The 14,606-nt window shown below is 43.2% G+C and overlaps 1 protein-coding gene across 1 annotated transcript in view; it reads left to right on the forward strand.

The window, feature by feature from the left end:
• Positions 1-14,606, forward strand: part of LOC124274001 (multidrug resistance-associated protein 1-like) — a 29,183-nt gene that overhangs the window by 793 nt on the left and 13,784 nt on the right. Inside the window, exons 2-14 of the mRNA XM_046709334.1 lie at positions 168-305; positions 1,339-1,626; positions 3,292-3,472; positions 4,930-5,250; positions 6,040-6,177; positions 7,401-7,547; positions 8,486-8,570; positions 10,038-10,104; positions 11,375-11,501; positions 12,478-12,654; positions 13,078-13,245; positions 13,376-13,565; positions 14,300-14,390. Coding sequence (XP_046565290.1) covers positions 168-305; positions 1,339-1,626; positions 3,292-3,472; positions 4,930-5,250; positions 6,040-6,177; positions 7,401-7,547; positions 8,486-8,570; positions 10,038-10,104; positions 11,375-11,501; positions 12,478-12,654; positions 13,078-13,245; positions 13,376-13,565; positions 14,300-14,390 — 2,118 coding nt within the window. The remainder of the gene's footprint in view (positions 1-167; positions 306-1,338; positions 1,627-3,291; positions 3,473-4,929; positions 5,251-6,039; positions 6,178-7,400; positions 7,548-8,485; positions 8,571-10,037; positions 10,105-11,374; positions 11,502-12,477; positions 12,655-13,077; positions 13,246-13,375; positions 13,566-14,299; positions 14,391-14,606) is intronic.

Here is a 14,606-nt window from a genome sequence, read left to right on the forward strand (position 1 = left end):
AAACTGACACGAATTCCACAATACGTTATAACAGAGCTTCCACCATGTACAGTAAACATATTTTCAACTTCGTGGCAACGTTTAAACTTTGCAAAACCTGTAGCAAATGTGCTCTATGTGCATTTTCTTTATCGATATATTAAAGCGTTATTGTCATTTCCTGCTAGGCTTGTGATCCTCGGCTACAGAAAAGGAATACAAGAAGTGGATCTATGGAATCTGAACCCAAGAGATGCTTGCCGAACTCTGGTACCTCCCTTTGAATCCCAGTGGCGGGACGAGGTGACTCGGGTCAACACAGTCAAGTAAGTTTGTGAGTGTGTGAATATGGTTTTGGGCCGCTTCTAGCAATAATCCAGCAATATCACGGCGGGGGGCACCAGAAATGGTGTTGTAGAGCCTTTGGCATGACGAGTGAACGCTTTAACCACTGAGCTACCACTCTGCCCCTAAGTAAGTTGGTGAATCAGTTTAGATTAACACTGCTTTCAACAATATACCAGTGATATCACAGCATGTTAGACTGATTTGCCAGGAATGCTCAAAGTCACTGACCTGTATAACATTATTGAAATCCATGAACACAGGTAGAATTATCATGATTGCGTGTTTGAAACAACGATCAGGGGTTTCACCAAAGGGAAGCATCTCTGAACATCTACATATGACAAGCTACAAGAAATAGGCCAACTGTTTTAGGCAGCTTTTATTTCGTCGAATACGGTACAAATAATGATTCCAGATCCACAAAGCATACACGTACGTAGCGTTACGAGCTATTGTATCTATATAGTTTACCATAGGTTTACGAATGACGTTGTGCTACGAACGTTCTGTGTATCGTACCTACCCGATCCACAAAAGGTTCGTAACGTTACGATATGTCGTAACTCTATAGTTTACAATAGGCTTACGAATGTCGTTGTGCTACGAACGTTCTGTGTATCGTACCCCAGGACTATAATTCTTCCGCATCAGTTTATGATGATGTATTTTGAACACTCTTCTGACATATTCTTATGCTACGAAACTTGGAAAAGATAAACGTCCAAAACGCATTCCAAATTCCACCATTCAAAAGGATATCAAAATACCAAGAGTTTCCTCGAAGACTCACCATTCAAACATCTTTTCTAATTTATCAAACATTCAAAATCTGCTCAAAGATCAAACATTCAAAACTGCTCAAAGATCAAACATTCAAAACTGCTCAAAAATCAAACATTTAAATATTTTTTTCAAAGATCAAACGTTTATATATTATTTTCAAAGACACAATTTTTAACAAATTTTAAACGCTCAACTTTCTAATTTCAATATAAACAAATGTTATTTCAGACCACAGATGAAAAAACAAAAACAAAGGGTAAACACATCTAATTATTCCTATCATAATGACTACCGGGAAAACTCGCCATTGTTGAAGAAGCATCACATCAACATCAGTACCAGCGCTACGTCAAGTTACACGGACTCACTGGAGAAAATTCAAGATGGCGACACTTCACGTGGACGCCCGTCGCTATTCCGAGTCCTGTGGAAGCTGTACGGAACACGAATAATGCTGATGTCGACTTTAACATTAACCAGCGATACACTCAAACTTGCAGGTCCATTGATACTGAGGTGAGAAACACACAAGGGCCACCACGTATTTTCCCCAACACGTGTTTTACCCACCATGTGTTTTACCCACCATGTGATTCCCTATTATATGTTTTCCCACCACTTGTTTCCCAACAATGTTGTCCCCACCATGTGTTTTCCCCACCATGTTTCCCCCACCACATGTTTCATCACCATGTGTTTTTATCACCACGTGTTTCCCCACTACTTGTTTCCCCACCACATGTTTCTCCCACCATGTTTCCCCACCATGTTTTCCCCACCACATGTTTTCCCGACCACGTGTTTACCCACCACGTGTTCACCACACCATGTGTTCACCTCACCACTTGTTTCTCCACCACATGTTTTCCCCACCACTTGTTTTCCCCACCACATGTTTTCCCCACCACATGTTTTCCCCACCATGTTTTCCACACCACATGTTTTCACCCCACCATATGTTTTCCCGACCATGTTTTGCCCACCACGTGTTTTCCCGACACATGTTTTGCCCACCTCGTGTTTACCCACCACGTCTTTACCCCACCACATGTTTTCCCCACCGTGTGTTTTCCCCACCACGTCTTTACCCCACCGCTTGTTTACCCCACCACTTGTTTCCCAACCATGTGTTTTCCCCACCATGTGTTTTCCCCACCATGTTTTCCGCACCATGTTTTCCCCACCAAATGTTTTCCCGACCATGTTTTCCCCACCACGTGTTTTCCCCACCACGTGTTTTCCCCTCCACATGTTTTCCCCACCTCGTGTTTACCCACCACCTCTTTACCCCTCCACTTGTTTCCCCACCACATGTTTTCCCCACCACGTCTTTACCCCACCACTTGTTTACCCCACCACATGTTTTCCCCACCACGTCTTTACCCCACCACTTGTTTACCCCACCACTTGTTTCCCCACCATGTTTTCCCCACCAAATGTTTCATCATCACGTGTTTTCATCACCACGTGTTTTCTCCACCAAGTGTTTTTCCCACCACATGTTTTACGCACCAAGTGTTTTCTCCACCAAGTGTTTTACCCACCAAGTGTTTTACCCTCCACGTGTCACCATGGCGAGTGTGGCTGTGAGTAAATGTCGTTTTATGCTACGGAAAATATCCCGGACTCTGTATCCCAGTGATTGAAAGCTATGTGGATGCTGGGAGTTTCGATATAAAAACACGGAGAGTTTACTATTTGTCTGAAAGAAATAAAAAAATTGTATTCGTCTTCAAATATCCTTGCAACTGAACGAGAATTTATTTCGTACAAGGGGAAATTAGAGCAGGGTATCCTCGGGAAGTTTATTATGAGTAGATATTAAGACAATGGTGATGATGAATGTGACATTGGTGATGATGATAATTGTATTGGTAATAATGATATGTTTTTGGTGACGACGACGACGACGATGATGATGATGATGACGATGACGACGTCGATAATGATGATGGCGACGACGACGACGATGATAATGACGACGACGACCACGATGATGATGATGATGATGAAATTATTTTCACATACTGTATCCTGTACCCGTTGGGTGCATCGAACTGGAGCCTTTTACATGTGTTGTGGACATCAAGAGCTCTGAAACGCTGAACTTAAGGTGTTTTTCATGTGGTTAGCTCTCAAATGTTTATTCGAAGATATTTTCTATATCTCTTCTTTCCGCAGTGCCCTCATTAGCTTTGTCTCGGACAAGTCTGACCGGGAGGCCTGGTGGGGGTATGTCCTGGCCTCCACGCTGTTGGCTCTACAGCTGCTCACAAGTGTCATCGGACAGGCGGGCTTTGCCATAGCAACCGTTCTGGGAATGCACATTAAGACCACGTGTATCTCAGCCGTGTATAAGAAGGTCAGTTAGTTTTGTCTAGTATTGTGTGAACTGATATGAAATTTTTGAATCTATATGGTGTTTTTTATTTAAAAAAGGCACACTAGACACGTGCTTCAGGTCTTTTGCATCGACATAATCGTACGTGTTTACTTTTGTTTGTTTTTATTATTTATTGATACGGGGAAGCTGGGTTAAAGTGTTCCTACAGAGGATAAGTTGCATACCAATTCGTTGTGGAAGAGGATATGAGATTTCTGGAAAAATTCTGGAATACTGATGTTGCCCCTCACTCCTTCACGCGAAACTGCATTTGATAAAACTTTGAAAAAAAGAGCAGCATTAGTCTCAAGCAAACAAACAAACAATTAGAATTGAAAGCTGATGTTATATTATGTTTAGCCTTGATGTGGATGTCATGAATATATGGCATATCATTTAATAAAAATATCTGTACGCGAGTAGTAATGACAAATTTCGTCCACGTGTACTTTGTAATGCTCCCAAATTCCCACATAGACAGTTGGGTAGGGTGACCTGATAGTGATTATACGCGGCCCATACAAATGTATAGAATAAAATACCTGTAAATCAAAATGTCGCTTGTATTTTTTACCTGCATGTAAAAGAATAAAAATATAGAATTTGCGTTTTATCTTTTGGAATTATTTTAGCTTCCATATACGTTCGTATAGTATTTCATTTTTGAAAAACGGTGAAGATCGAGCCAAATTTGAGTTGTTTCTTCAACGAAATGGTTCTTAACCCGCAATTGATACGCTGGATTGAAATGCGTCATAAGTAAAAGAAATAGGTCGGTGAAAAGAAACACTACCCTTGATACAGATTAGGGACATAGCTCTCAATACCAGCTCCACCCACGAACTGAGCCCTACGTACACGCGCACACACGCACTCGCGAACCTGTCTTACCATCGCTATTCAGTGTTCTCCGACGGCACAGGAGGGTTCTTGTGCTAATCACCATTGGTGTACTACTTATGGCCTTTCGATATTTGCTGGGAGAACTAACTGCAATTCACATTAATTCTCAGATAAAAATCTTTGCGATACCACTTAACGTCGATGATAACCTCATCACGATGACCGCCTCCGTGATGTAGTGGTTACAGCATCCACCCGGAGAGCGGAAGGTCGCGGGTACGATCCCCGACCGCGTCATACCAAAAGACGTTAAAATATGGTACTTGTTGGTCCCTGCCTGGCGCTCGGCATTAATTGGTACAACAAGGACTGGTCGGCTCGGAGTCAGTATAATGTGTCTGAGTGGGGTATTCCTGCTTCACTGCGGCATGGTATCTTAGTGGGCTAGCACTATAAAACCAGCTTAAGTCTGGGCAAGTACAAGCAGCCGCACATACACATACACACGCGTGCACGACGTCATATGATCGAAATATTCTCAAGCACGACGTTAAACCCAATTTCACCTCACCTCATCACGATGATCTTTGTAGGCGTTAACACTGAACAACGAGGCAAAGAAAACCACAACGACCGGTGAAATCGTCAACCTGATGTCAGTGGACATTCAACGTATTTGTGACGTCATGACGAACCTCGCCCTCCTCTCGTCCGTGCCTATCCAGATCGTCGTGTCCATCGCCATGATCTACCGGACAATAGGTGCGTCAGTGTTCTCCGGTCTGGGCCTTCTGCTTTTCCTACTGCCTCTCAACGCTGCCCTCAGTGGACGTCAGAAGAGACTCCAAACCCTGAATCTCCAGCTGAAGGGCGAGCGCATCAAACTACTGAACGAAGTCCTCAATGGGATCAAGGTATGTGCCTCGTCACTCCGTTACTCTTAATTCCACAGTAGTTATCGGGTCATACTTCATCCTGGACTTGAGGAACACTAGTGGCCTGAATAGCTCACAAAAGAACTCTGTCATTTTCTGATTCTCTGGATTCTCTGCATATGCGCTAAACTGTCAGGCAAATAAAATCTTCACTTGAAAATTGCATTTTTCTTTAACATTGCTAATCACCGACACACTGCTAAATCACTGCCCCAATCTCAACAAACTAGCATACCCGTATAAACTACTGGGATTTTAGGGAATATGAAAAAAATATAATCTGCCCCAAAAGACTTTTTCGGCATTAAATACAGTATTGTAACATTTTTATATTTTTTATTTAGGGTGATTGCGTCAATGGAAACTAAATCTAGTTTTACAGCCGTTGTCAAGGCAATATATTATCCTTAGCCCCAATCGACTCCCATTTAAAAATATAAAAAGCCAAACAAAACGCATTGTGATATTATTGCTTGTAAAGTTCTTGAGGGTCTATCAACGTCAATCAAAGCGATCAAAAAAAAGCAAAATGTTCATCATCAACATCATCATCATCGTCGTCGTCGTCGTCGTTGTCGTTGTCGTCGTCGTCGTCATCGTCATCGTCATCATCATCATCACCATCGTTAACAACAACACAGACATAATCATCATCACTGTTCTCTGCAATCATTTCAACATCATTACGGACATCGTCATAGTCAACACTATTATCGTATTCTCTTCTCAAACGTCTCTCCATGTGTATGCCGATGTCTCATTGCTCAGGTGCTGAAGCTGTACGCGTGGGAGACGTCTTTCAAGCGGAAGGTGGAGTCTGTGCGGAGGAAGGAGGTGGACGTGCTGCTGAAGATCTCCTACCTGTCCGCGGGTCTGGGCATCAGCTGGACATTGGCGCCATTCCTAGTAAGTCAAACATTATCCCAATCTGACACAGGTCAAACACTATCCTCATCTGGTTCAGGTGAAATATAATCATTACCTGTGCAGGTCAAACATTATCATCACCATGTGCAGGTACAAAATCATTCTAACATGGTGCAGGTCAAACATTATCATCATCCAGTGCAGGTCAAACATTGTCATCATCTGGTGTAGGTCAAACATTATCATCATCTGGTGTAATTCAAACATAATCATTACCTGTGCAGGTCAAACATTATCTTTATTTGGTGCAGGTCAAACTTCTTCCTTACCTGGTCAAACATTATCCTCATCTGGCGCAGGTCAAATTCTAGTATCATCCTCATCTGGTGCATCCTCGATTATCTCCAGGGTATACGCTACGATAACTCTCCACTACATCCTGGATGCATCTATAGCTCGGCCGGATAATTTTATTACCTCCCTTTGCTGGCTCCGCATTCTCATAGTAGCCAATCAGCTAAGCCGCCGTTACGACCGAGCAGCGCGACTAAGATTTTGGGGGAAATCATACAGACATATTGACAGGTCTGAAACTTTAAAAATATATATGCAAGAACTCCTTCTACCTCTTTCAGAGTACCTCTGCATCAATTGTGTTGCCAAGTTTAATCGGTTAGATAATTCAAGAAGCGAAAGTGACTTGTCACTTTTGCTTGGTACGCTCAACTTCCCAGCGTAGACACCTGATAGAATAAAAAGTCAGCCAAGGGAGGTAATAAAATCATCGGGCCGAACCGTATAAATCTCCACTATACCCTGGAGATTATCGAGGATGCATCTGGTGCAGGTCAAACATTATCTTCACCGGGTGCAGGTCAAACATCTTCTCTTGACTTCTGGAATATATATGCCAATAGCATAGCATACGTAATTGCACAAAACATGCTAAATCAAAATTTACTAACGTAGTAACTTTCTTTTGTGATTTGGTGATTAAGAGAAATGTAATTTCACACGGACAAAACAAGAGAAATTATAGCCTCCGGTGAGTTTCTAGCGCCCCGGTCCTGACCCTCACTGTATTAACAGGTATGGTGCAGCTTAGGGTAAGTGAACTTGATCAAATTATATAAATTAAATCATTACTCAGAATTCTTGCATGTTTCGCAAAACGAGCATAGCACAGTTAAGATAGTTTTCCGGACTGTCAGTTTCAGTTCCCCATGATATACATTTCTAAGCTTGTGTTTATGCGACGACAGGTTGTCCTGGCAACGTTTGCAACGTACATCTTCAGCGACCCCACCAACCAGTTAGACGCCAACAAAGCCTTCGTCACCCTCTCCCTCTTCAACATCCTCCGTGTCCCCATGAACCTCCTCCCCGGGATCATCACCACCGCAATACAGGTAAACACGGTATATCGAGTTGCGCCCCTTGTCGGTGTCGGGATCCGCTGGTTGAGAGTTATTTTTCCATGTTGTTTAGCTGTTAGGATCCTTGGTCTGCGATCGAAATAGTTGGGTTGATGGTCCACTGGCACCAACCTGACGATTGGAATATCTGACATAGCAGTTGCATGTAAGAGTGAGTGAGTGAGTGAGTGAGCGGATGGTTGAGTGAGTAGGTGAGGTATGAGAGTGGTCGGTGGCTAAGTGTAGAGGTGGGTTGGTGTTTGTGTCAGTGAGTGAGTGATTGAGTAGGTGAGAGAGTCAGTGTGTTTAACTTTAGGTGAGTTTGAGAGTGGTCGGTGGCTAAGTGTAGAGTGGTCGGTGGCTGATTGAGTGTAGTGTGAACTTTAGGTGAGTATGAGAGTGGTCGGTGGCTAAGTGTAGAGGTGGGTTGGTGTTTGTGTCAGTGAGTGAGTGATTGAGTAGGTGAGAGAGTCAGTGTGTTTAACTTTAGGTGAGTATGAGAGTGGTCGGTGGCTAAGTGTAGAGGTGGGTTGGTGTTTGTGTCAGTGTGTGGGTTAGTGTGAAGATGGCTGATTTAATGAGTGACTGTGAAAGCACCGAAATATTGGGAACAGAACACCATGTCTGCAATACTAACGATGTTTGTTTGTTTTAAATGCGTATTGGCGCTTCAGTTGTAATAGTTCAGGGCAAAACTGCACTTTAATTACACAATACTTGGAAGTAGGGCGAACTGTATTTCTTTATTACAAACTGAAAAGTTGGAATATTGATTTTGGAAGACAAATCAGAACTGCATGAACATTCATCGATACATGTTTAATATTGAATTACAAGTTGTAACTATATACAGACCTTTCATATATTTGATATCAACAGACACAACGGAAAGATTTCGGGAAAATGATATGTATCATCTCTTTCGCTCTCAGGCTTTCGTATCTACCCGGCGAGTCAACGAGTTTCTGTGTACTGAAGACCTTAGTCCTGAGAACGTGCAGACTGACCACCAATCGGGTAATTATACGTACAGCAAACTCCGGTTATAACGAACTCAAAGGATTCACACCATTTGGTTGGTTAAAACTGTAGTTCGTTATACACGCCGCCGCGCCTATTGACAAAATAAATTATACAGAAAGTGACTAGAACCTGTATCAATCATTCGTTATATGACAGAGTTCATTGTTGGCCTGACTGACTGACTGACTGACTGACTGACTGATATTTCCACATGCTTTTCAGCGATTTGATGCATGATCCTCGTGCAATTAATCTGCATAACGTTTGCAGATGTTTCCTCCAAGTGGAGAAACCATCGTTGTTACCATATGTACATACATAACATATAGTGATTGATTTAAGCGAGTCTAAACTTTTGATGGGTAGTATATGAAACTGAAACAGCATGAAGATAACATCAAGGATAACTGGAATAATATTGTCAGTGAGTGAGTTGGGTTTTACGCCGCTTTTAGCAATATTCCAGCAATATCACGGCGGGGGACACCAGAAATGGGCTTCACTCATTGTACCCATGTGGGGATTCGAACCCGGGTCTTCGGCGTGACGAGCCAACGCTTTAACCACTAGGCTACCCCACCGCCCCTCATTGTTGGATAAGACGTCTGTCATAAGTCGGGTACTTATCAATGAACACCTCTAGGGATACATAAAGGGTAAAGTTTTGCACTGTAAATAAGGTTATCAAATACATTATTCGTGGGTTAGATATACATACTGTCTCTTAGGTAAATATACATGATATCAGGGAGGTAATTATATATATTATGAACAGGACAAGTATTAATACAACACGGCCAGTATTAATAATTATATCATTTGTCGGATAAATATACTCATGCCAATAATGGTTGTCACCCCCCTCTCCCACCCCAACCCAACCCCACATCCCTCTCCAATTAAAAAATTTAAGGCGTGACAACCATTATTGGCATGAGTATATTTATGTAACATGTAAGTAGTTATAATCATAAGTAGAATAAGTATAAGTAATTATGATACACGCATGGTTTTAATCTTAAAACACATTTTGAGTAAAAGTAGTTTAAGTTGACAAATTATTTAAAAGTTTCGAATATGACTCAAAACAAACAATTTTTTGCATCAATGAGAGATCGTCTACAACTATCCTCATTCTTAATTCGCGGGGGCGGTGGGGTAGCCTGTTGGTTAAAGCGTTGGCTCGTCACACCGAATACCCGGGTTCAAATTCCCACATGGGTACAATGTGTGAAGCCCATTTCTGGTGTTCCCCCGCCGTGATGTTGCTGGAATATTGCTAAAAGCGGCGTAAAACCAAACTCAGTCAGTCAGTCCTAATTCACGCCAGAAAGGACCATAGTGGAACCATTGAACTGCATCAGTTGTGTCAAGTTAAAACTGACTGTTGACAGATTTCGAGTAAGCTGTTCTTTATTTTCTGTCACAAGAGATGCTGACAGATTATGCGTTTACTTTCAGATTACGCAGTACAAATAATTAACGGAACATTCACCTGGGACAGGACCATGGAGCCCACGCTTACAAAGTAAGGCTCTTCTTGGTATCAGTTAGTTAATCCACCATATCCACGTTTTTCCTTCACGAATGAATGTATTTTAACGCCGCATTGGAGGGTTGTTCAGTTGCCATCCCTCCGGTGGCGTGTGGTGTTGTGCATAGAGCTCAGGGCGCGGAGAGTCCTTAGATGGGTGACCGCGTTTGGCAGCTTGACTCCTGAGTTTCTTCGACTTCAGTCCTGCCCACAACGAAGCACATGTGCTCTCACCTTAGGGAAGTGAGTATTGTTTAAAATTGCCTCTGTTCACCCAGCAGAAAATGGGTACCTTGTGGGATAAGTCATGTGACTATTAACCTTCTAGCGCCTCACAGGCAGCTTTGGGTATCCGGGGTAATAATGATCAGATTGTGCGCTTTGAGCAGGATATCTAGCCTGGAAAAGGCGCGTTACAAATATTCTCATTATTCATCATCAGGACCCTAGTGGTTATAGCTTTTGCTCGTCGGGTACCCGGGTTCGATTCCCCACATTGGTATAATGTATCAAGTCCGTCTCTGGTGTCCCCAGTCGGGATATTGCTGGAATATTGCTGAAAGCGGCGTAAAACTAAACTCACTCACTTGTATGAGCTTAATGTAGGAGGAAAGCCCAGGATGATGTAGGTGTCAGACGTTACCACTTTGATGAACCATTGAGAAGGCTGCACACACGTAGAAACTTAATTCCGACGGGCCTCGCACTTGTTTGTTTTCGTGTAAACTTGTTTTAAAATACCACGCACAGCAGTATTCCACCTGTATGATGGCGGTCTGTGAATAATCTAGTACGGACCAGACAAACCAGTGATACATAAGACATAAGCATCGATGTTCGCAAGTTGGATACGATGACGTGTCAAACAAGTCAGCGAGCCTTCAAGGGACGCAACTCTGCATATCATATTTAGGCACCTGTTGAAGAGATACTGTATTTGTTGGTTGGTTGATTGGTTGGTTGTTTAACGCCGCATTCAGCAATAGTCGAGCTATTGGCGGCGTTCTGTAAACAATCGAGACCGGGTCAGACAATCCAGTGGTCAACAGAATGAGCATCGATCTACGCAATTGGGATACGATGACATGTGTCAACCAAGCCAGCGAGCCTGACCACCCGATCCCGTTAGTCGCCTCTTACGACAAGCATGGGTTGCTGAAGATCAAATCTAACCAGGATCTTCACGGGTAGAGGTTCAGCAGGCAACTGGTTCTCTGAGGATCAGGAATCGCCTTAGATGAGTGTATTTCTTTATGCGTTACAGTATTAACCTGAATATCCGCGAGGGGGCGCTGGTTGCTATCGTGGGCCAAGTGGCTTCTGGGAAGACATCCGTCATATCGGCGATCCTGGGCGAGATGGAGAAAATATCAGGGACCGTCACAGTTCAGGTACTACCAATAAAAATAGTGGAAATAGTTCACATGTTACCTGAAATGATCTCAGATCGATATTTCTGGGCCAGTTTAATCTATCTGATTGAACAGTATCGGTTGTGAAGATTATCGAATATTTCAAAATAAACCGACGTACAAAAGAAAGTACACACCTGGTGTTTTGGGATTATTTGAAAAGTGTTGTGATTTTGACTGGCAACTTCACAATTTGGCACGATATCTGTGGTGTTTTGGCAACATCTTAAGAAAGTCTGTGACTTATGTATCAGTGTAAAAACTCTTTTCAAAACATTTACGTCGCTTTTTTGGAAGGTAATCCAAAAGCACCGGGTGTGTACTTTTTTTTGTACGTCAGTTTACGTTTGGAAGCAGTGCACTATAACAGTTAAATACTAGTCTGCCTGTCATTCCGTCCATCCGCCCGTGCATAATGCATCCATATATCCATCCGTCCGTTGGTCCATCCATCCATTTGTGTACTATACCAAATTTTCCAAACTATACGCAGATAAAAGGAAATCATTAAGAGTATGTCTGTGGCAGTGCTGTCAGATATCAACACCAATGCATCTGTGATCATGAGATATCCTCTGTGTGTTTTGGACAATATAATCGTCTCGAGTTCGGGGATACATATCGAGTGAAAAGTAGCTCGAGACAAGAGGAGTGTCCATACAATGCCATGTAGCTGACTATTGTCTGCTTTGGCCTTAAACAGATTCACAAACATCATTAAAATTTATGAAAGAAAAACTGACTACTAGTATATATTCAATCCCTTCCACTCCAATGATGCAGCAGGATAGCCTGGTGGTTAAAGCATTCGCTCGTCACGCCTAAGACACGGGTTCGATTCCCCACTCGGGTACAGTGTGTGAAGACCATGTATGTGCTCCCCAACTTGATATAGCTGTAATATTGCTAAAAGCGGCGTAAAACTTAACTCACTCATTCACTCACTCCACTCCAGTCATCTACAGGGTACGTGCCACAACAAGCCTGGATACAAAACTGTAGTCTCCGGGACAACATCGTGTTTGGAAAAAGATGGCGGGAGAAGAAATATAAGACCGTGATTGACGCATGCGCACTAAAAGAAGACCTTGCCCTTCTCCCTGCTGGCGACCACACTGAGATTGGCGAGAAGGTGAGAAACATTTCTTTCTTTCTTAATCATCTGACTTGTAGAAAAACCGGTGACGTTTTAACGTTCTTTTCCTACGACGTCACAGATACGGGGCCTTTCGACTTTGTCCAATGTCAGGTTTAACGTAAAAAGTTTGATAATATGTGATGATTATAAAGTCGTCAAAGAACGCAGTCAAATGCCAACATCAGTGATATGGAGACACTTGTTGTAATATATTCTGTTAAAGACATCGAGTGATCAATTCTGGCTAAAGTCCGTATCAGCAACTTTTGCAACTATTGTTGGCGAGAATGAAAAGGTCGATTTAAGTTTTTGCTGTACCTTGTGGATCAACGCATGAACCTTTAGTTGATTTCACGACAAGCCGTATATCATCACCTTCACCTTGGTCTTGTTTATCATGATGACCTTGACTTTCAGGGCATCAACTTGAGCGGAGGTCAGAAGCAGCGCGTGAGTCTTGCACGTGCGGTTTACAGCAATTCGGATATCTATCTGTTTGATGACCCTCTGAGCGCCGTGGACAGTCACGTGGGAAAACACATCTTCAAGAACGTCATCGGCGCTAATGGCTTACTCCATGGCAAAGTAGGTACCATTTATTCGATTGATACATGTATTCGCGTTTGTTTAACGAGTCACTCGTTATGAATGTGTTTTATTGCGTAAAATAACATTTCCTCGATCAAACAATTGATGAGGTTTTGTTTGTCACCAGACCCGGATCCTGGTGACACACGGCGTCCACTGGCTCCCCATGGTGGACCACATCATTGTCATGAATGACGGTGACATCACAGAGACCGGAAGTTACGATGAGCTGATGTCCCGTAACGGCCATTTTGCCCAATTTCTGCAGGAATACCTCATTGATAGGATAGATGAGGACGAGGAAGAGGACGAGGAAAGTACGGAACCATTAATACTACAATATAAGCAGTTGCAATGAATGTAATTCTATGTTGTTACGTGGTGTAACGGTGACACTAACGCATGATTAGGCGCCACCGCAGTGCCCAGCACAGAGTTATCTGACCGCCTCCGTGGTGTAGTGGTTAGAGCGCCCGCCCGGAGTGCGGAAGGTCGCGGGTTCGATCCCCGACCGCGTCATACCAAAAGACGGCATTAATGGGTACAACAAGGACTGGTCGGCTCGGAGTCAGTATAATGTGTCTGAGTGGGGTATTCGTGTTTCACTACGGCATGGTATCTCAGTGGGCTAGCACTATAAAACCAGCCTAAGTCTGGGCTAGTACAAGCAGCCGCACATACACATACACACGCATGCAAGTCGTCATATGAGCGAAATATTCTCAAGCACGACGTTAAACCCAATTTCACATCACCTCACCTATGATGTTACGTGGTGTAACGGTGACACTGACGCATGATTAGGCGCCGCCGCAGTGCCCAGTACAGAGTTATCTCCCTTGTGTTCTAACTATCCCCAGCAGTGTCACACCATTAAACGTTAAAATATATACTGTGCTAGGCACTAAGGGATAAAACAAGGTCTGCACGGGTCAGGATCTGGTAAGGTATCCATGTTAAACAACGGCGTGGTGACCATGCCCTGCCCTACCGGGTACCCACCTGTGACACATGTAAGTTCAATGGTTTATTGTATCCGTGTCATCTACAGTCCAGCAGATCAGGGAGAGAATGCGGGACAGGCTGGAACTCCTCATGTCCGACTACAGCTCCTCTGACGACGGTTACATGAGGAGAAGAAGGTATAGTAAACGATGATCATTATAGCCGCTATTCCGTCACATGATGGCTGACATATTGTCGACGTGACGTAAATCCTAACTCACTGACTCACAATCGTCACCTTTTACGAGAAGCATAGGTCGCTCGGGAATTTTACTAAAATCTCAACGGAGCTCACTAATCTGTGGGCGGTGGGGTAGCATAGTGGTTAAAGCGTTCGCTTGTCACGCCGAAGG

This window comes from Haliotis rubra, unplaced genomic scaffold (genome assembly GCF_003918875.1).
Source record: "Haliotis rubra isolate DU_JTF1 unplaced genomic scaffold, ASM391887v1 Scf187, whole genome shotgun sequence".
NCBI classification, from domain to species: domain Eukaryota; kingdom Metazoa; phylum Mollusca; class Gastropoda; order Lepetellida; family Haliotidae; genus Haliotis; species Haliotis rubra.